The sequence below is a fragment of the Notolepis coatsorum genome (genome assembly GCF_963971535.1).
Source record: "Notolepis coatsorum genome assembly, chromosome: 10".
NCBI classification, from domain to species: Eukaryota; Metazoa; Chordata; class Actinopteri; order Aulopiformes; family Paralepididae; genus Notolepis; species Notolepis coatsorum.
In genome coordinates this window covers 17,273,783-17,296,885 of record NC_140174.1, presented here as the reverse complement: position 1 = coordinate 17,296,885, position 23,103 = coordinate 17,273,783, and the positions used below count along the sequence as shown (strand labels likewise).

General features: G+C 47.1%; 1 protein-coding gene across 5 annotated transcripts in view; it reads right to left on the bottom strand.

The window, feature by feature from the left end:
• LOC311235219 (myosin phosphatase Rho interacting protein) overlaps nucleotides 1-23,103 on the bottom strand; it is a 178,900-nt gene that overhangs the window by 9,109 nt on the left and 146,688 nt on the right. For 3 of the 5 annotated variants that reach the window (XM_084322621.1, XM_084322624.1, XM_084322625.1), the window contains 8 exons: nucleotides 17,327-21,190; nucleotides 15,968-16,115; nucleotides 13,518-13,623; nucleotides 12,745-12,904; nucleotides 11,440-11,547; nucleotides 10,716-10,802; nucleotides 9,033-9,195; nucleotides 6,867-6,952 (listed from right to left, as the gene is read on the bottom strand). In XM_084322621.1, coding sequence (XP_084178747.1) covers nucleotides 6,867-6,952; nucleotides 9,033-9,195; nucleotides 10,716-10,802; nucleotides 11,440-11,547; nucleotides 12,745-12,904; nucleotides 13,518-13,623; nucleotides 15,968-16,115; nucleotides 17,327-21,190 — 4,722 coding nt within the window. Of the gene's footprint in view, nucleotides 1-6,617; nucleotides 6,695-6,866; nucleotides 6,953-9,032; nucleotides 9,196-10,715; nucleotides 10,803-11,439; nucleotides 11,548-12,744; nucleotides 12,905-13,517; nucleotides 13,624-15,967; nucleotides 16,116-17,326; nucleotides 21,191-23,103 lie in introns of all 5 variants that reach the window. The other 2 variants (XM_084322622.1, XM_084322623.1) reach the window with 2 other exon arrangements.

Sequence of the window (23,103 nt, the reverse complement as noted above, 5' to 3'; positions counted from 1 at the left end):
TGCTAATTATCACACCAGCGCTAATTATCCCACCTGCGCTAATTATCCCACCTGCGCTAATTATCACACCTGCACTAATTATCACAACGCTAAACACTGAGCGCTACTAAGGGGATATTGTCTGTGTGTGTGTGTGTGTGTGTGTGTGTGTGTGTGTGTGTGTGTGTGTGTGTGTGTGTGTGCGTGTGTGTGTGTGTGTGTCTGCCTCAGGCATAACTCCTACAGTTCTGATCTGGTTTGTATGTAACTGCACATGCGTTGACAGCAATATATTATTCAAATAGGTAATTTAAATTAATTTCCACCATTGGTTATTCAGATCAATATTCAGGATAAAACGTTAAAACATTTCAAACGCACAAGGTGCGATGCCACAGAAAGCTTCACTTAGGGTTGCCAGCCCTGCAGGATTGCCAGGAGACTCCGGGAATCAGTTCACGGGCACCGGTTTACAAGACGTGTGTTTTAGGTTGATGAATCTAGTGATCTATCCACGAACATGATTATTATTTCAACAAATCTCTTGGGTACAACAGGATTGTGAAAGCTAAATATTTGTATATCATTGAGTGTGCGTGGTCCTCATTCCGAATGATTAAATATTACACATTGCACCTTTAACCAGCCATTACTATATTATATAGTAATAATTGTATAGTATTATTTTAAAGAGAGAGAGGATAAATTGACAAAGTTTGATACCCTTATATTCATACACAATAAAATGGATATATTCATAAAGAAAGCATTTATGTTTGAGGATAACATCCATTGGGCTGTGTTAAGGAAAACGTTAAGATATTGAGAACTAGATCAAGACAAGAGTTTTTAGGAAAAGAGGCTATGCTAAAACAAGTTAACCACACCAGACAAAATTACTGCATCACAGAGTGAAGAACTACCACTATACGTGCGTTTGTGTTGTAGTGACATAAACCACCATTAAAGGAACACACCAACATTATGGGAAATGTGCTTACCGTCTTCTCCAGAGTCAGACAAGAAGCTAGCCTAGCAGCTCGCCTAGCTTAAAACTCTAGGAGAGGTGTTTCTGGTCAACAGCTAGGCTAGCTGGTCCATATCCGCTTCCATTAAGTTGTGCCTAGCTAGGCTAGCTTGCAGCCGGATAGCTTTTTACGGGAGCATGTCTATATTCCCCGGGTTCTATGTTCCCCAGGTTCTATGTTCCCCGCTTGCGATAAAAAGGGTTCTATGTTCCCCGGGTTCTATGTTCCCCGCTCCCGCTAAAAAAAGGGTCCCATGTTCCCCGCTACTCCCGAAAAAGCGACAGAGTTGTGTGAGGGTGCACGGTGCAACAGATTCGCACGTAGGCCTATCAATGCGATTAAATAGAATGGCACTCGCGCTGGTTAGACTAGGCTATGTAACGTACATTACTTGCAGTGCATGGTTGGGGATTAATGACAAAAGCAATAATGATTAATATATTAAAATTGTTTATTGAAATGCGGGACATTGAAATGTTTAAGATATTGCTCACCATCAACAAGACTTTCATCAGCTGTTGGGTGAAAAAACTTTGAAAACGATTGTGGGTCATGCGCATGCGTGCACAAGTGCAGGTAGCACAATTCTGGTGTTTTATTTGTATAAAATATATATATTTACTGTTGACCTGATGTTTTATTATTCACCCTTTTCGTATATGAAATCCCATTTTACTGCAATAGAAATGAATCAATTGGAATGAAAACGTGAACAGTGAACGTTATCCTATGTGTACGCGCGCGTGCGCACACACACACACACACACACACACACACACACACACACACCATCTGAAGCACTCTGGTGCCACCTTGTGTTTAAAACAGGAGACAGCAGGCCATACGTAGGAAACAGCTTTAGACGGGATATTGTCATTGGCCTTGTTTTTACCAAGCAGTGACAATGGCTAAAATAATGACTGGAGACAGAGGAGGAAAAATATTTGTTCTAGATAGTTTTAGGTACCACAAACACCGCACCAACCAACTATCAATTCGGTGGCGGTGTTGGAGAGAAAACTGGCGGGCAGTACTGGTGACCAACATCTTTGATGTACATCCCAACATCCAAGTTCGGGAGGTTCAAAGACGGACCCATCAAACGAATTTTCAACGCTGAGCGAGTCGGTCTACAACGGCGCCGTCAGATCCAGGGTGGAGGTGACAAGAGAACCACCTCAAAGCTTTCGATCAGTTAGGTCTGTTATGGCCAGAGCCAGAGCTGCTGTAATGCCTCCCATCCCAGCTACCATTGGTGATGTAAGGATCGAAGGTCCATGGGCTGAGACATGGGGCAGAGACCACTTCCTGTTGCACCAAGACAGTGAATGGGGCATTGCAGTGTTTGCCACAGAGGACAACCTGAGACAGCTGCAACACTGCAGGACATTGTACATGGATGCTACATTCGAGTCGTGCCCACACCCCTACAACCAAGTCTTCACTATACTGGGGGACATTCATGGCTTCATTGTCCCCCTACATGTCCCCATGGAGCACCGCACAACTGGACACTACCGCCAAGTGTTCCAGGCTGTCAAAACTGCAACAAGGAGAATCACCCACCACCGTTGGCATCCCCGTAAACTCAGTCATCTGTGACTTTGAGCATGCACTGAAAACTGCTCTTGAAACGGAGTTGCCACAGGCCAGAATCAGAGGATGCTACGTCCATTTCAACCAAGCCTTGTGGAAGAGGGTGCAGGGACTTGGATTGGCCGGTCCAGCAGCAGTCACCCGCAAGGTGATGGCCTTAGGACACCTGCCTCTGCCTCTGGTCCAGATCCATTTTGATCTTCTGGTCAACCACAGGAACACCAGGCGCGCCCTGAGGAACCACCCTGAGTTGCAGGACTTCCTCACACATGTCCGTAACACATATGTCCATCCTGGAGCGGCCTTCCCACCAGCAATGTGGAATGTGTTTGAAAGAAACATGGAGCAAAGGACCAATAACCATGTTGAATGTAAGTGTTCCTTTATTAGGACTGAAACTATTGATCCTCTGAATGAATAATGCTATAAGCATACTTTTTTTCCCAAAACAGCACAATTTATAGATATAGCTATAACAATGACAGATCTGAACAAAAATGTATATATTATATATAGAGAGAGAGTTTATTATTTATAGTTATTATTTATTAATGAAAGTCAAATTGTTTTCATTAATCGATTACTTTGATTAACTCTTGGTGCACTATTTTAAAACTGGACTAGTGGGCCAATGTCAACATGTTCATGCCAAACTAATAACATTTAATAGGCGAATAAGTTATACAATTCTGTGTTTTTGTTCTAGCTTATCATCGTACTCTGAATGATGCTGTCCAAGTGTGCCATCCTTCACTTTGGATGTTCCTTCGCCATGTGAAGGATCAACAAACACTTACAGAGGAGAAGCTGGGGATGGCAGACAGCGGCGATGCTCCCCCAACAAGGAGACGGAAGTGGAGGGAGTTGGAGGCCCGAAAGCACAGTACAATCAGGGCCTCAGACATCTGGCTTCATACTGGAGGGCCGTCAGCCGTAGCGTCTTTATGGGCTAGGGATATACTTTCTTTAACTTCTTTTTGTGACAGTTTGGCACTGATTCAGTTTTGGTTTATGAGATGAGAGTAGTGCAATTGGAGGTTAAAGTACCTGTCACTAAATGGCAGCTTTATGCTAATTTAATCGTTTTTGTGACAGTTTGGCACTGATTCGGTTTTGGTTTATGAGATGAGAGTAGTGCAATTGGAGGTTAAAGTATTGGACTGAGTTCTCTTGCATGGTTTGTGCACAGTCTTGTGTGCGTGTGTGTGTGTGTGTGTGTGTGTGTGTGTGTGTGTGTGTGTGTGTGTATGTATGTGTATGTCTAATTGTGTATGCAATAAAAGCTTATTTTGGATTGATTATTGACAGATATCTACTGTATTTCTTTGATTTCGTTTGAGAAAAATACAGAATAATGTAGCCTATATATTATACAGTATATAAATAGACAGATATCTCTACTGTATTTCTTTGATTTCGTTTGAGAAAAATACAGAATAATGTAGCTTATATATTATACAGTATATAAATACAGAATAATATATAAGCCTATATATATATACAGTTTCTAAAAAGAGAGTATATACATTTGAGGGGGAAGAAACTGTACATTTAGAGGAGGTTGGGTAGGTGGGGAAAAAAAGCATGTTGAATTAATGAGTTAATGGAATGTATTTTTCATGATTACAGTGGTGGCTCTTAAAAGAGCCTTTGGGTTATGAATGTAGAAAAACAAAGCCAAATTAAGCGCGTTCTCCACAGATGCGGCGGGCCAGCTGCATGTCTTTGGGCATGATGGTCACCCTCTTGGCGTGGATCGCGCACAGGTTGGTGTCCTCAAACAGGCCGACCAGATAAGCCTCACTGGCCTCCTGAAGAGCCATGACAGCAGAGCTTTGGAAGCGCTTCCTTGGGGCTTTTTTCCCTCTCTCAGCGCCACGGTACCGGGCCTGTAACGATGTGGCTTTTTCACGCAGCCGGTAGCCGGTGCGCTCTTACGGGCAGCCTTGGTGGCGAGCTGCTTCCTTGGGTCTTTTTTATTTTTCGGGGAGCGCGGGAACATAGGACCCTTTTTTTTCGGGAGCGGGACCCCGCCGGGGAACATAGGACCCTTTTTTCGGGAGCGGGGAACATAGGACCCTTTTTTTTCTCTCTAAAAAGCGGGGAACATAGAACCCGGGGAATATAGGACCCGGGGAACATAGGGATGACCCCCTTTTTACCAAACGCACAGAGAGGGAATTGGAATCCATCTTCTTGTTTGACTCTGGAGAAGACAGTAAGCGCATTTCCCATAATGTTGGCGTGTTCCTTTAAATACACAGACAGACTGCAAACAAACAACCGTACCCATTTATAAACAAGGTTACTTTGTTTCAACAGAGCACCACAAAGTTAACTTGTTGATACATAGGTGAAAAAAAGAAAGAAAAAAAAAAAACTATAATAATTTCTGCACCACATGCAAACTCTGAGCAAGTTCCCCAACGCTCTTGGCCTCTTGCTGCAGAAGACCGGTTCTGTTGCAGACCCAACAGTACAGAACAACAGACCAGAACAGTGACATCTTAGTTACGTTGGATTTTCTGAGGGTGGACATAAACAGGACGTCTCGTTTGTCATTGTGGAAATTGAGCTACATGTTGTAGTCAGATGTGTTTTGTTGTGGATCTCTCTGAGCTACATGACGCAGTCAGATGTGTTTTGTTGTGGATCTCTCTGAGCTACATGTTGTAGTCAGATGTGTTTTGTTGTGGATCTCTCTGAGCTACATGACACAGTCAGATGTGTTTTGTTGTGGATCTCTCTGAGCTACATGATGCAGTCAGATGTGTTTTGTTGTGGATCTCTCTGAGCTACATGATGCAGTCAGATGTGTTTTGTTGTGGATCTCTCTGAGCTACATGACGCAGTCAGATGTGTTTTGTTGTGGATCTCTCTGAGCTACATGACGCAGTCAGATGTGTTTTGTTGTGGATCTCTCTGAGCTACATGACGCAGTCAGATGTGTTTTGTTGTGGATCTCTCTGAGCTACATGTTGCAGTCAGATGTGTTTTGTTGTGGATCTCTCTGAGCTACATGTTGCAGTCAGATGTGTTTTGTTGTGGATCTCTCTGAGCTACATGACGCAGTCAGATGTGTTTTGTTGTGGATCTCTCTGAGCTACATGTTGCAGTCAGATGTGTTTTGTTGTGGATCTCTCTGAGCTACATGATGCAGTCAGATGTGTTTTGTTGTGGATCTCTCTGAGCTACATGTTGCAGTCAGATGTGTTTTGTTGTGGATCTCTCTGAGCTACATGACACAGTCAGATGTGTTTTGTTGTGGATCTCTCTGAGCTACATGACGCAGTCAGATGTGTTTTGTTGTGGATCTCTCTGAGCTACATGTTGCAGTCAGATGTGTTTTGTTGTGGATCTCTCTGAGCTACATGATGCAGTCAGATGTGTTTTGTTGTGGATCTCTCTGAGCTACATGATGCAGTCAGATGTGTTTCGTGTAGATCTCTGTGAGCTACATGCTACATGCTACATGTTGCAGTCCTGTATAACTTCAGACCGTGACCAACATTAAAAAAGTATGCACTCCTGGTACTGAACTGTAAAGAACTCTGGGTAAAAGTGCATGTAAATGGATGTCCTTGTTGCAACTTTCTCTTCTAATATCTGCAATTCCCATGACGAGAGAGATGAAGTCGAGACATTTGAACATTCGCGGGACATTCGGTTGGGACAGAGGGGACATGGGGGACGGGGACGCGGGGGGTGATGGGGAGGTCATGCAAGGTGGAGTGGGGATGCAAGGTGGAGTGGGGATGCAAGGTGGAGTGGGGATGCAAGGTGCAGTGGGGATGCAAGGTGGAGTGGGGATGCAAGGTGGAGTGGGGATGCAAGGTGGAGTGGGGATGCAAGGTGGAGTGGGGATGCAAGGTGCAGTGGGGATGCAAGGTGGAGTGGGGATGCAAGGTGGAGTGGGGATGCAAGGTGGAGTGGGGATGCAAGGTGGAGTGGGGATGCAAGGTGGAGTGGGGATGCAAGGTGGAGTGGGCATGCTTGTTCTCGGTCATGCTATACCTACAGTATATCTTGGGGGAGGGGAGCACCCCACAATGGGGGTGTCAGCTGTCCCATGAGACCTGTTCAGTGACAGACTGGTGGACAGAGAAAGACATACTTACAAAAGCACCAAAGAAACCAGTTGACTTACCAGCAAATAGACACATTTTAAAACTGTGATTGCATGAAAACCACCTGGGGGGGGATTTGACTGGAGATTAAAATGCAAGAAATCTCAACTGCAAGAAGCCAGTTTGTGTCTCTCACCTTAGACCGGAGGCCTCTGATCTGCTTGGTGAGCATCGATCTCTCCTTTTTCAAAAAGTCTGGATTACTTTTTGATTTCATGATATCTGAAGAATTTGAAAATGAAAGCATCGATGAAATGGCAACACATTAAAGCAGCAACCAGGATCACCAGGGCAGAGGTACGGTAAGACCACTCTAATAATAATAATAAATTGTATTTGTATTGCACTTTTCGTTCACTAGGATCCCAAAGTAAACAAGTACGGTAAGAGCACTCTACCATAATAAACAAGTACGGTAAGACCACTCTACCATAATAAACAAGTAAGGTAAGACCACTATACCATAATAAACAAGTACGGTAAGACCACTCTACCATAATAAACAAGTACGGTAAGACCACTATACCATAATAAACAAGTACGGTAAGACCACTCTACCATAATAAACAAGTACGGTAAGACCACTATACCATAATAAACAAGTACGGTAAGACCACTCTACCATAATAAACAAGTAAGGTAAGACCACTATACCATAATAAACAAGTACGGTAAGACCACTATACCATAATAAACAAGTAAGGTAAGACCACTCTACTCTACCATAATAAACAAGTACAGTAACACCACTCTAGCATAATAAACAAGTACGACCACTCTACCATAATAAACAAGTACAGTAAGACCACTGTACTCAACCATAATAAAAAAAGGTTATTGAATTTGTTTAGCTTCTCAAAGCCCTAAAAACAGAAAAACTTTACTATGTAACAATGTAAATTGAATATAGAAGGAATGTGACAATTAGCCTCCCCTGCTGGTCACGCTCTATTGTGAAGAATCCACAATCATTTTCCTATTGATCGATACAATTAAATTTTTCATAAAATATCAACGGCACAAACGTTGTCAAAGCAGCCTAGTTGTTTCATAGCTGATGAGGCCAGACACCATGTCAGAGCTAACTTTGAAATGCAGCCACCAGGGGGCAGCGTGGTCCCTCCCCCACAGTATTCTACCAGCCACCAGGGGGCAGCGTGGGGACTCCCCCTCCCCCACAGTATTCTACCAGCCACCAGGGGGCGGCGTGAGGACTCCCCCTCCCCCACAGTATTCTACCAGCCACCAGAGGGCAGCGTGGTGACTCTCCCACAGTATTCTAGCAGCCACCAGGGGGCAGCATGGTGACTCCCCCACAGTATTATACCAGCCACCAGGGGGCAGCGTGGTGACTCCCCCTCCCCCACAGTATTCTACCAGCCACCAGAGGGCAGCGTGGTGACTCCCCCACAGTATTCTAGCGTGGGCACTCCCCCTCCCCCACAGTATTCTACCAGCCACCAGGGGGCAGCGTGGGGACTCCCCCTCCCCCACAGTATTCTACCAGCCACCAGAGGGCAGCGTGGTGACTCCCCCACAGTATTCTAGCGTGGGGACTCCCCCTCCCCCACAGTATTCTACCAGCCACCAGGGGGCGGCGTGAGGACTCCCCCTCCCCCACAGTATTCTACCAGCCACCAGAGGGCAGCGTGGTGACTCTCCCACAGTATTCTAGCAGCCACCAGGGGGCAGCGTGGTGACTCCCCCACAGTATTATACCAGCCACCAGGGGGCAGCGTGGTGACTCCCCCTCCCCCACAGTATTCTACCAGCCACCAGAGGGCAGCGTGGTGACTCCCCCACAGTATTCTAGCGTGGGGACTCCCCCTCCCCCACAGTATTCTACCAGCCACCAGGGGGCAGCGTGGGGACTCCCCCTCCCCCACAGTATTCTACTAGCCACCAGAGGGCAGCGTGGTGACTCCCCCACAGTATTCTACTAGCCACCAGAGGGCAGCGTGGTGACTCCCCCACAGTATTCTACCAGCCACCAGGGGGCAGCATGGGGACTCCCCCACAGTATTCTACCAGCCACCAGGGGGCAGCGTGGTGACTCCCCCACAGTATTATACCAGCTACCAGGGGGCAGCATGGTGACTCCCCCTCCCCCACAGTATTATACCAGCCACCAGGGGGCAGCATGGTGACTCCCCCTCCCCCACAGTATTATACCAGCCACCAGGGGGCAGCATGGTGACTCCCCCTCCCCCACAGTATTATACCAGCCACCAGGGGGCAGCATGGTGACTCCCCCTCCCCCACAGTATTCTTCCAGCCACCAGGGGGCAGCGTGGGGACTCACCATATCCAGGGGTGACGGCTGCGTCGGCGCTCTTCTCGCCCAGAGCCTCCGTGGCGCTGAGCAGCTTCTCCTGCAGCTTGCCGATGTCACAGTCGGCCTTGGCCTTGGTGATGCTGAGCTCCGTGTAGATGTCCTTGTACCTGTCCGTGGCGTATTTCTTATCCTGGCCAAGTGGGGAGTCAATGAAAGGGTTAAGTCACCTCGGATGAAGAGGAGTTATGGAGACGGGCCTTCGGCAATTTATTTGTAATGACAGATTCCGATTCAGAGTTTTATTTGCCACATTGAAGTAATACAAACATACAGTTGTCATACAAAATCATAAATACAGTTCTACCATGGGCAAAGGGAGCAGGAAGAAGAAACGTATGGTTACCTGCCCCCTATTCCTAAACTAAACAAGTATTACTTGATGGTCGGCGTGCAATCTAATTTACACAAAATAATAATTCATACCATATACAAAGAAACAAACAATCCACAGATGAACTCATTGGACGCCACTCACGAATAAAGTCGGGTTAACTCGCCGATGCTTGAGCGCCAAACCCGAGAAAAGTCGGGTTTTCTATCGTTATTTCTTTTATTCGATATTCCCATTCATAATCCATCAAGGGAGCCTGTGTTATCATTGGGAATGAGTCTGAGATCGCAAACGTCCAATACCGCCGCCTGCCGCCGGTATTGCACATCCTTTGAAACTCTCTGTCTTGAGCTGTGCGTCGATCTAAAGTGTCCGGGCGGGGTTTCCCTTGTCGGGCAGGACAAGTGTTTATAACACATGGATTGAGGAGAATCAAGCACTCCCGGTTCATGTTCTTTGGTGGATTATGTTGGCAACACGATCGACATCAATACTTGGAATGGCGATCAGATAATTGGAATATTCTTTTTGGAGTACATCCTAGTCAAGGTATGGGCTATATGGTATCAATCTTGCGTTTATCCAAGAATCCCTTCGCTGCGATCTGAGCGTATGTGTGTAATGTGTGTGTGTAACGTATTCCGTTGGTGACAATCAAAGCATAGAAAAACTATACTCATATTCACCACGGTATAAAACGGGAATGTATGGATGAAGAAATTATTTCTTTTTCACAAATAGAACAATAGATACTCGATGTCAAATGGGCAATAGTATTATATGCATAGCTATGATATATAATATAGTTTGAGCCCTGCAAACACCGCCATGTATTCCTATACTTTAAAGCGGTGGCCTTCTTACCACACGGTACACAGCACCGATTGAGTTAAACAAAAAAAATCAATAATAATAATAATAATAATAATAATAATAATAATAATAATAATAATAATAATAATAATAATAATAATAATAATAATAATAATAATAATAATAATAATAATGAAGAAAAGAAAATATCTCATTATTCAGATTTATATTTGAATTTCATACCGACTAAATATATATTTTTTATAATTCTTTTTGAATTGACAAATATTACTACATCCTTTAAGCTCGCTATGGAGAGAATTCCACAATTTTACACCAATAACTGAAGGACACATCAGTTTAAGTATGGTACGTGCAAACTGATGTTTAATTTAATTTAATTTCCTCCTACTAAACTCACTTTCTAAATGAAAAAGATTTTGTAACTTTTCTGGCAAACTTTTGATTTGTAATGACACACTTTGACATGTAAATAGATTCCGTACCCTTAGAGCAGCCTGCAGCTCATCTTTCAGGGAGTGGATTTCTTGTTTCAGGTATTGGATTTCAGACTCCTTGATTCGCAGTAACACCTTAACATGGAGATGACAAGTATGAGTGAGATGCAAAAGCTTGATATGTATGTGTGTGTGTGTGTGTGTGTGTGTGTATGTGTGTGTGTGTGTGTGTGTGTGCGTGCGTGTGTGTGTGTCTGTGTCTCTGCATGCTTGCGTGTGTGTGTTTCTGCATGCTTGTGTGTGTTTCTGCATGCTTGTGTGTGTGTGCATCTGTGCATGCTTGTGTGTATTTGTGCATGCTTGTGTGTGCGTGTGTGTGTGTGTCTGTGCATGCTTGTGTGTGTATGCGTGTGTTTGTGCATGCTTGTGTGTATGTGTGTGTTTGTGCATGCTTGTGTGTATGTGTGTGTTTGTGCATGATTGTGTGCTTACTTGTGTGTGTGTGTCTGTGTTTGTGCATGCTTGTGTGTATGTGTGTGTTTGTGCATGCTTGTGTGTATGTGTGTGTTTGTGCATGATTGTGTGCTTACTTGTGTGTGTGTGTCTGTGTTTGTGCATGCTTGTGTGTATGTGTGTGTTTGTGCATGCTTGTGTGCGTGTGTGTGCGTGTGTGTGTGTGTGTGTGTGTGTGTGCGTGCGTGCGTGCGTGTGTGCGTGTGTGTGTGTGTGTGTGTGTGTGTGCGTGTGTGCGTGTGCGTGCGTGTGTGTGTACCTCCAGCTCGTAGAGGTCCTTGCCCTGGGTCAGAGGTGATAAGGCCATCTCCCCGCTGAAGCAGGAGCGCATGCGAGTGATCTCTTCTGTCAGCCGGTTATTCAGTTCCTGTAACGCCACATACAAGTTCTGTTTGTAGAGGAGAACATTGTGTGCGGAATGTGTGTATTTTGCGTTTGTTAGTGTAGTGACATGTGTGTGTCTGAACCTAGTTGTGTGTTGTGTTGTGTAGTGACCTGGGTGTGTTGTGTGTGCAGTGGCCTGGGTGTGTAGTGTGTGCAGTGGCCTGGGTGTGTAGTGTGTGCAGTGGCCTGGGTGTGTTGTGTGTGTAGTGACCTGGGTGTGTAGTGTGTGTAGTGGCCTGGGTATGTTGTGTGTGCAGTGACCTGGGTGTGTAGTGTGTGTAGTGACCTGGGTGTGTTGTGTGTGTAGTGACCTGGGTGTGTTGTGTGTGTAGTGACCTGGGTGTGTAGTGTGTGTAGTGACCTGGGTGTGTTGTGTGCGTGTAGTGACCTGGGTGTGTAGTGTGTGTAGTGACCTGGGTGTGTTGTGTGTGTAGTGACCTGGGTGTGTTGTGTGTGTAGTGGCCTGGGTGTGTTGTGTGTGTGTAGTAACCTGGGTGTGTAGTGTGTGTAGTGACCTGGGTGTGTTGTGTGTGCAGTGACCTGGGTGTGTTGTGTGTGTAGTGACCTGGGTGTGTTGTGTGTGTAGTGACCTGGGTGTGTTGTGTGTGCAGTGACCTGGGTGTGTAGTGTGTGCAGTGACCTGGGTGTGTTGTGTGTGTAGTGACCTGGGTGTGTTGTGTGTGTAGTGACCTGGGTGTGTTGTGTGTGTAGTGACCTGGGTGTGTTGTGTGTGTAGTGGCCTGGGTGTGTTGTGTGCGTGTAGTGACCTGGGTGTGTAGTGTGTGTTGTGACCTGGGTGTGTAGTGTGTGCAGTGGCCTGTGTGTGTTGTGTGCAGTGGCCTGGCTGTGTTGTGTGTGTAGTGGCCTGGGTGTGTAGTGTGTGCAGTGACCTGGGTGTGTTGTGTGTGCAGTGGCCTGGGTGTGTTGTGTGTGTAGTGGCCTGGCTGTGTTGCGTGTGCAGTGGCCTGGGTGTGTAGTGTGTGTAGTGACCTGGGTGTGTTGTGTGTGCAGTGGCCTGGGTGTGTAGTGTGTGTTGTGACCTGGGTGTGTTGTGTTTGCAGTGGCCTGGGTGTGTTGTGTGTGTAGTGACCTGGGTGTGTAGTGTGTGCAGTGGCCCGTGTGTGTTGTGTTTGCAGTGACCTGGGTGTGTAGTGGCCTGGTGTGTTGTGTGTGCAGTGACCTGGTTGTGAGAGTTGAGGTCCTGGTTCTCTCTCTGACACTGCCGCAGCGCTTGCCTCTCGGCCTCCAGCGCCTGGGCGAGGTGGGCGTTCTCCAGACACTTCTGGGAGTACTGCTCCGACAGGACCTCCAGCTCACGGTGGATAGACTGCAGCTCTTCCCTGAGCGAACAGAGCGACGTGACATTAAATGAATTTCCCATTTCATGCCGCATTACCCGGACTTGTACCCTCGCCGAGAATGGCCCATTCGTGTCACAGTTAACAAAACACAGTTAACGTTCTAGAACAGGTTCTGTGGTGACATTCAGGGACTTACATCTTCCTTTTCACTAACATGACTCACCAAAATAACAAGGACAACATTAACCCCACATGCAGCATCGAGGACAACATTAACCCCACATGCAGCATCAAGGACAACATTAACCCCACATGCAGCATCAAGGACAACATTAACCCCACATGCAGCATCAAGGACAACATTAACCCCACATGTAGCATCAAGGACACCATTAACCCCACATGCAGCATCAAGGACAACATTAACCCCACATGCAGCATCAAGGACAACATTACTGGTAAACAGGGGGGGGAAGAAAGATAATTTCTTTCTTTCTTCCATAGAGCCCCATCGTACTTTTTTAGTGCAGCAGCTCATGCAGGTAGGGGGCAACTTAGTCACGTGACTCAGTTGGCATTGCTGATTGGCTTGAACGCGGTATGTTTATAAACAAGAAACACGTCTATGGGAACATGCGATTAGAAGACGTACTCGTATTGCAGACGGAGCTCGTCGACGTCAGAGTTCAGTCCACTCAGCGGGGAGCGATGGTTCTTCTCCAGCTCCTCCCTGTGAGCGTTCTTCATCGCTTCGATAGCTGCGCACACACACACACACACGTCAACGCCACGTTCATCCACACAACATTCCATTCCATTCAAATAGGGCTGCACAATTAATCTAAAAAAAATCGCGATCTCGATTCATAGACCTATGCGATCTCATTTCTAAATGATGACGATTCAAAATAAAATAATACTGTCGAATTTTTTTTTTCTTTTGGATATTTCCCCCCCTCCTTTTTCCTCCGTTTTTCTCCCATCCCAATGTTAGTCGTTATGCCAATTCCCAATCCCCTTCCTGGTCGCTGCGCACCTACCCCCTACAGTCGGTCTGGGAGAGTGGAGGCTATCATCACATGCTTCCTCCGACACATGTGTAGCCAATCAACCGCTTCTTTTCACCTGGCAGCGCGGACTCTCACTGAGAGGGTGTAACGTGTGGAAGGATCACACTACCCCCCTTAGATCCTTTCCTCGCTGAGCAGGCGCCCCGACCGAACTGTAGGAGTCGCTGTTTACAACGACCAGGACCCACCCACCAGCTTTCCCACCCCTAACACTGCCAATTGTGTTAGTATGAACGACCAGCCAAGCTGGTAGCAACGCCACATAATTTATTTTTTAACTTTTTACTTTACTTTTTTAAATGATGACGAAAAATAAGAATCGTGTGAGAGAATCGTGATCTCAATTCTTAGAGAGAAAAATCGTGATTCACATTTTACCAAGAATCGTGCAGCCCTACATTTAAATGTATTGTCACCATACAGCACAAGTACAGTACAACGAAAAGAAGTTCGGCATCCAACCAGAGTGCAAATGTAACAGTAAAGTGCAATAGTGATATACAATGTACAGGTGATTAAACTGGGTATAAAATATATAAATGAGTACTACTAGTAAGAGTAGGTAAGAGATATGTACAGAATAGATATAGTATCTACAGATATATGTACAGAGATATAGATATAGTATCTACAATATGTAAAAAGGATTATATGCAGGTATGTACAGACATACGTGGATATACAGTATATACGGTAAGAGAATATATATGGTATATACAGCATTATTGTACATGCTATCATACAGAGTTATATGGGATTTATATTTTTTATATTACAAGCAATATCCTATCAAGGATCTCTGTGATAATCAACAATAAAACTAAGTTTATAAATATTTTTTTTATCATTTTATTTGTAATGTATTAATGTCTTATTTTACTTATTATTATGTTCTTAAATTTTTTCTTATTGTTTACGGTCTAATTTTGCTATTATTATTATTATTCTAACAATTTTACTTTTCAGTCTTTATTATTATTTTCTTTGTAATTTCTTATTGTCTTATGTTAGTGTCTTACCATTTTTACCATTTTATCTAATTATCTGTTAGCTTATCTTATCTGTTTTATTACAATTTTATATCACTTTAATGTTTCTTTTGAATCCTTTTGTTTTGTAAAGTTGATAGTAAAGGGTTAACCTTCTGTAGTGTGGCAGTGAAAGGGTTAACCTTCTGTGTATTGTTGCAGTGAAAGGGTTAACCGTTTGGTAGTGCGGCGGTGAAAGGGTTAAGGAGATATCATCGGCACGTGAGGCTTCTTTAGAGGAACTATACAGGGTAACATACAGTTTTGGCAAATATTAATAAGGTATTATTAAAAATTGTATTGTTAACTAAGTTCCCTTTTTCAATATAAGTCTAGTAATGTATGAATTAGTCAATAAAATATAGTATGTTCTGATGAGTAAATAGGGGTGGGATTAAATAAGTGTATGCTTAAACAAACAACACACTGCAGCACCCACTCTCCACACTTTAAAACACCTAAACACACTTTATATTTATTGGTAAAGGATTTGCACTACAACCCATGTAAATTGTACCTAAATTGTACCTCATCCCATTTCTGCTCTGCACTATATAGTATTGTATATTAGTACATTGCATAGTTTATTGTATGGTAACTCAGTTACTTCTATTCTGCATCGAACATTGTACATATGTCTATACTGAACACTGTGACCTCTATTTTTACTTCTATTTTACATGCTATACTATTTTATTTCATACTTATCTTGTCTAGCACAGTCTCTGGAGCGTAACAGTAAGAAGCATTTTGTATAAAAGTATTCTGTGCTTCTGTATGACAACTATTAAAGAAACTTGAAACTTGAAACTTCTTCCCACTCAAATATGTCAAAGAAAATAAAAATAAATGTTGTTTGACTTTTTTGTTTGTTCTTTGTTATTAATTTTTTTTTTTATTATATACATTTATTATTTGAACGGCTTAAGGCTATATATGTACTTGATGTTTGTTTGTTATGTTGCATATTTGAAATAAACTTCAATCAATCCATCGATCTTTACCGGCGATGGTCGCTGCGGTCTCCTCCTCCAGCAGCCGCTCTCGCTCCTCCAGGAGGCGGGCCACCTCCCTCTGGTGCTGCCGCTGCAGGTCCTCCAGCACCCTGTGGTGCGTGTCCTCCATGGTGGCGAACCCTCGCTCACACGTGGCCTGGGGGGAGGGGGAGGAACGGGGGTAAAACACGCCGTCGTCAGTCGAGGTCTCTGGGTTCTCCGTCCATGTCGTGCGACGTGTTAATTTGGTGCAAATTTGAGTGCATAAATAAAGAGCACGCTAGGCCGAACGGTGCGTTATTAGACCAGCTCAAGCGAAATCACATCGCGTGAGAGCCATGCAAGCGTTTTGTGATTAAATGGCAAGCTAGGTTAGTAATAAAGAGTGCGTTGAGGAAGTTAATCTGAATCCCCTACGAGGTTATTCTTCGAATGCCCGCAGTTCAGTCCGTTTCTGATCATAGGATGTGTTACAGACTATAGTGTGGTCTAAACAAAAGCAGCAGCATCATTGTGAGAGTGAGATGTGCAGGTGAGAAGTGTTACTTTACTCATTAGGAGGTGTGGCTGAGGACGTCCTTTCAGAACGGATGATTGCTTTGCTCATGAAGTAGACAAGTACGTTTAGGATCACATTATGAACCACAGCCGTGCAATGCCCTATAAGTAAACGCCCGTTTTAGATTTTACCATCTAAATGTTTTTTTTTAATGTTATTTATGCCATTTTCCAATTTTGATCTTTTTTTTATCCACTTTTTCTCCCTTTAAATTTTTTTCTCCCATCCCAATTTCGCTGTGCCAATTCTCCCCTCCCCCGTCTTGAACGTTGCTTGCATATGCCCCCCACTGGCCGGTCGTAGGGAGAAGCCTTGCTTCACGTGTCCCCTCCGATACACGAGGAGGCAGCCTGTCACATCTTTTTTCACCTGCCAGCACGGACTCTCATTGGCGAGGTGTAACGTGTGGGAGGCTCACACTACCCCCGCCATTTCCTGTCTCTGCTGTGCAGGCGTCCCCCAACCAACCTGTAGGAGTCGCTGTCCACAACGTCCAGATTACCACCCATCGACTTCCACCCGCTAACTTTGCCAATTGAGTTAGTATGACGGCCGGCCCAAGCCGGAGGCAACGCCGACAGCCGGATTCGAACCCGGTGTCTCTTGCGTTGGTGACGAGCGCAATGTCCGCTGTGCCACCCAGCCGCCTACAATTTTGATCTTGAAGATTAGCCAAATGTCTACTATAGAATATTGAAGATGGTATTGTTTGATCTGTTGAATGAGCACAGCAACCACATATTTAACCGTGTACTACTAATCACATAGTAACTATCATTTGCTTAAGTGAAGAATAATGGAGCAAAAACCTTAAGACTCTCAAAGTCTCTCTGGTGTTTCTCCCTCAGACCGGCCACCTCTCCCTCTAGGTTCTGGGTCTCCAGCTCCTCTCTCATGGTGTCCATCTGGGTCTCCAGCTCCTGGATCCGGTCCTTGAGGATCGTCATGGCCTCCGACCTGGCCCTTACCGCATCCCCCTTCCCCTGCTCCTCTTCCTCCATTGGCCAAGTCTGCGCCGTGACCTCATCACACTGGAGCGAGCGGGAGATCTCAGAGCTTTTCTCGCGCCGTTCTTCTTGGAGACCGCGAACGGTGTTCATATAATGGGCGTGCAACCTCTGAATCTCTTCCTCGTGGATCTGCCGGAACTCACGGATCCTCTCCTGGAAGCGCTCCTCCAGTTCCCTGACGTGACCCTTGTGCCGCTCCTCCATGGTGTCCATGTCCACGAGCAACACCTCGAGCTTCCGCTGGCCGTCAGCCGTGGTCTCCATCAGGACCAGCTCTGTGGAGGAGCGGCTCCGCTCCGCCTGGGTCAGCTCCAGCGCGTGCCTCTGCCTCAGGTCCTCCGTCTCCCTCTGGAAGAGCTCCTCCAGGTGGGCGAGCTGCTGCTGCTGTTGGGAGAGCTGCTCCACACGCTGGCCGACCTCACCCTTCAGGCTCTGGTTTTCCTCCTGCAGGGCGGTCACTGTCTGAGTGAAGCTGAGGCGCTCGTCCTGCAAGGACGCCTCATAGCATTGGCGGATGGTGCCGACACTGTGGGCGTGCTCCTGGACCAGCAGCTCCATGTTCTGGCGGGCCCGTTGACACCGACCCAGGTCCTGTTCATGGTTGGCTCGCAGCCTGCAGGCCACATAGGCCACCTGAGCCTGAATGAGGGCCTCACGCATACAGAGGGAGCCGCTTCTGAAACTGTAGCTGGTTTGGGGCCCTGTGAGAGTGCAGATCATATCGGCCAGCCCGGGGTAGTTGCTGCTGCCACTCTCAATCTCCTGAGCAAATCGGTGGAGTGTTACCGCCTGCCTCTGAAGTTCAACAGCCAGGTTCTCCTGGCCAATGTGCATGGATTCAATAGAGTCGATACTACAAGATGGCAAGTCTCCGGCTAAGTGTCCATCTATGATGTCCTCTGCCAAGTCTCTGGCCTCTTCGCTTTCAATCTGCTCCATATAGGGAGCAAGTTCAGCAGGGGTAACATCGGCTAACCGCTGGACCACAAAGTGAGCCAGGTCAGGGGGACTTATATCAGCTAATGTCTGCCGTTGACTAAAATCAAATTTAGTGCAGAGCCCTTTAATTACATTTTCCAAATCAGGCCTTTCGAAAGCTTGAAAGATTTTGTTCAATGCAGATTCCCTTCGTTGTAGGTTACTACGGGCTTCAGTCAATTCCCCTTTGAGAACTCTGAACTTTTCCTCATAGAAGTGCTGGAGGTTTTCAATGGAGCGCTTTAGTTCAGCTCGTATGGAGGTGTCTATGGCGATACAGGCCCCGGCGTCTGCCTCGGCTAAACCTTTACCCACATCTGAACTTTCCCTCTGCAACACGTCACACTGCGCCTCCGCTTTCTCTACTTCCCGCCAGAAGGCACTCTCCAACATCAACTTCCTGGTCAAGACGTCAGCATAAACTATTGCTAAGCAATCTCCGTCACCTCTTTTGATGCTCTCAAGCTCTTCACATATTTCACCTAGACCTTGCAGGAGGTCAGACTTTGGATTCTGTATTAACAAAGCCATCTTGTTCAAAACAATTGCCTCAAAGGACAGGGTTTTGGCAAAGAGTTGTATTGTTTCCTCGTCAACGTCCTTTCTATGTGGTTTCTCTTGGGTTCGATTCTCGTGGATATCTGGTGCGTTGTGCTCTTCCAGTGTCTTTTCGCCTCGTCTAATGTATTGTGTTGCATTGACTAACTCTTTCTCGATCTCAGACAAGGAGTGAAGCTGTGAATCAGTGCTCCCCTGATCATAACCACTGAGAATAGCCCTAACCTTCTCTCTACTCATCTCCACACATGCAAGGGCCATGGCATACTGGCCGTTTGCGGCCCTTATCTGACACCCACTCCCACTACTGGGTACTTCCTCTTGTGGAGGTCCATCATCAAGCCCTTGAAGATCAGACAAAGACGGGTCCCCCGGTTGAACGGCTCTTTGCTCCTCTAGCTTTTGCGTGAGGTTTCTTAGTTTATCCTCAGTGGCTAGCAGTTTAGTCTCCAGGGCGTGTATAATGGAAATGAACTTCTCTGGGTCACTACAATACTGGAACGTGATATCAGACGAACTGGTCCCTTCAGATGGACGCCGGCAGACTTGACTCATCACCGGGCTAATCTCCAGGCCCGTGTCTAAAGAGGTGCCATCTACCAGACCGGTGTCCAAGCCCTCTGGGTCTGTGTGTTTTTGGCACTGAATGCTGGAAAACCGTATCCTCTGCCGTTTGGCTTGAGACTCCTCGCGACCAGGGGAGCTTTTTGTCTTACATGTCATTTCAGAGGACAGTAAAGATTCTGTATTCGTCTGTATGGAGGCTGATGTCTCAACCCTCTCCTTCAGAACCACGTCCCGAGTGTGCAGAGCCTCTTCCTGGACCCGCTGCCTTTCCACGCGGAGGTCCGCATAGCCCAGCTGCAGGGCGTTGAGGTGCTGCTCTAGTTCTGCAATGCGGTCCTCCGCAACCACCAGCTTGGCTTGCAGATCCCTTTCCGCACTGCAGGGCTCGCCCTGACTTAGAAGGCCAAGACTCATCTGACAGAGGAGTTCCTCCTTGGCTTGCAACTTCTGTTCCGTCTCTTCCAAGCTGTTGCCAAGTGCAGCCATTTTAACAAGGGCCTCTTTCAGGTCCTCCTCTTTGCGTTCCACCAGCCTCTCGTACATCTCCTTAGTCTGGCGGATCTCCTCCTCTTTTTCCCGGAGGAACTGGCTCATCCTCTGGAACTCTTCAGAGGCCTTCTCATAAGAGTGCTCCAGGGTGTAGTAATCCGCCTCTTCCGTTTCCAGGCGACTGCGCAGTTTGTTCACCTCGCGGTCGGCTTCTGCGATCTGGTTGATGAGCTCCTGACAGCGGCACGCGAGACGGCCTTTCTCCTCCTCCAGCCTCCGGACGCTCTCCCTCAGCGTCTCCACCATGTCTGTCCTCTGGGACAGCTTCTCCTGCAGTCTCAGCAGCTCCTCTCTGCTCTCCGGCCTGCCTCTCAATAGGGCCTCGACCTGCTGCTCCGCCTCCAGTAGCCTGTCCTCCATCTCCTTCTGTCCAGCTTCTGCCTCAGCCAGCCTCTGACCCAGGCACTGCCTCTCCTGCTCGTGACTCTCCTGCATGCACCGCTGCTCGTTCCTCAGGCGTTCCTCCTTCAACGCCTGTCCCTCTTCAGTGGCACTCAGGCGGGCGGTCACCTCCTGCAGCCTCTCCTGGAGCCTCTGGATCTCCCTGAGGTGGTCCCTCTGCAGGGCCTGCTGGCGCTCCAGGTGCCTCAGGGCTTGGCTCCTCTCTAAGAGGCTGGCCTCCACTTCGCGAAGCCTGTCCTCGTTGTCCCTCAGCTGGTGTCGTAGGGTGAGCTCACCGCATGCCCGTTCCTCCTCCCGTTCCCGAGAGCGCTCCTGCTCCAACCGGAGCTCGTTACGCATGCGGGCCACGGCCTCCTCGCCGGCCAGGATCTCGGCCATGGCGGCAGTCAGCTTGGCCTGCAGGGCCTGGACCTCGGCCTCGTGTCGGCCCACGGTGTCCCTGGCGTCGGTGAAGCTCCTCCGTAGCGTCTGGGCCTGCTGGTGGGCCTGGTCCTGTTTGGGTTTCTGGGCCTCCGACTCGCCCTGCAGGTCCTGGTCGAGCTGGTGGAGGCGTTGCCGTGGCACTCTGTGTGGCGAGGAGGAGGAGGAGGAGGAGGGTGGCGTGGCGCTCTTGAAAAGATTGACGGGAGAGTTTATTAATGACATGACCTTTGACCTCGCATCTCCCGCTAGCTACATACGGAGAGCCACATCTCCTGGGATTTCTATTTCCAAATCCTCGTGAATTTGACAAACCTCTCCTCCCCCCCCCCCCCCCCCCGCCCCCCAAGCTTTCCACTGTGCTTTTTCAGGGGTGACATGGAGGTGGAAAGGGTTGAATCAAATGAAAACAAGAAAATAAAACAAGAAATTGTGAAATGAGTGATAAGGAAAACCATGAATGTGAACAGATGGTGAAGATGTTGAAGATATCGACGAGTGCTCGTTTCAATACAATCCTTGGTGCCTCTGGTCATAACTTTGTTGAAAGCAACCCCCTCCCCCCTTTCGGTGACTTACACAACAAAAACACCTGTCCGTGTCAGTTTAATTTGTAAATGTGAGAACATGATAAAAACAAAATGAGTTAGTGAAACCAGGCATACTCCCAAACACCCCAAAGCATGCAAAAAAATAAAAAATAAAAAAATAACAGACGACCACAGGCGAGCAGGTGGAAAAAGCACAGCGCAAGGCTTCTCAACAAGGTCTCTTACCTGAAGCATCTCAATCCAAACCAATCATTTCCCCAGGAGATGTGAAACTCCATAAAACAGTTAGTGAAAATCCATGCTAAGAACCACAACCATGCTTTGCGTTTTAGACATTATTAACCCCCCCGACACCCGTTAGTAGAATACAGTTACAGTAAACACACAGCTAATAACCCGTGAATGTGCCTTGTACAGTATGAGCCAGCAGGTTGTATTACAACAGTGTGAATATCCCTGTGAGCTTGTATTACACCAGTGTGAATATTTACTGCCTCGTCCTGCACACCACCAGGACGTGGTTCACATTTCCCAGCCATGCCACGCATTACACAATGGTCACAGTTTGTTTAAAGTTAAATAAATTAGGTGACTGAAACAGGCTGAGGATTATTATTATTACTAAGGATTGTTTAGCTTAAATATGTTACTTTGCTAAAAATTTGCAATAAGCAAATAAAAAAACAGATGAACTCAACTAACCCCCTGGTGGACGGTACCTGTACCTGCAGCTCTAACCCCCAGGTGGACAGTACCTCTACCTGCAGCTCTAACCCCCTGGTGGACGGTACCTGTACCTGCAGCTATAACCCCCTGGTCGACGGTACCTGTACCCTGCAGCTCTAACCCCCTGGTGGACGGTACCTGTACCTGCAGCTATAACCCCCTGGTGGACGGTACCTGTACCTGCAGCTCTAACCCCCTGGTGGACGCTACCTGTACCTGCAGCTCTAACCCCCAGGTGGACAGTACCTGTACCTGCAGCTCTAACCCCCTGGTGGACAGTACCTGTACCTGCAGCTCTAACCCCCTGGTGGACGGTACCTGTACCTGCAGCTCTAACCCCCTGGTGGACGGTACCTGTACCTGTAGCTCTAACCCCCTGGTGGACGGTACCTATACCTGCAGCTCTAACCCCCTGGTGGACGGTACCTGTACCTGCAGCTCTAACCCCCTGGTGGACAGTACCTGTACCTGCAGCTCTAATCCCCTGGTGGACGGTACCTGTACCTGCAGCTATAACCCCCTGGTGGACGGTACCTGTACCTGCAGCTCTAACCCCCTGGTGGACAGTACCTGTACCCTGCAGCTATAACCCCCTGGTGGACGGTACCTGTACCTGCAGCTCTAACCCCCTGGTGGACGGTACCTGTACCCTGCAGCTCTAACCCCCTGGTGGACGGTACCTGTACCTGCAGCTCTAACCCCCTGGTGGACGGTACCTGTACCTGCAGCGCTAACCCCCTGGTGGACGGTACCTGTACCTGCAGCTCTAACCCCCTGGTGGACGGTACCTGTACCTGCAGCTATAACCCCCTGGTGGACGGTACC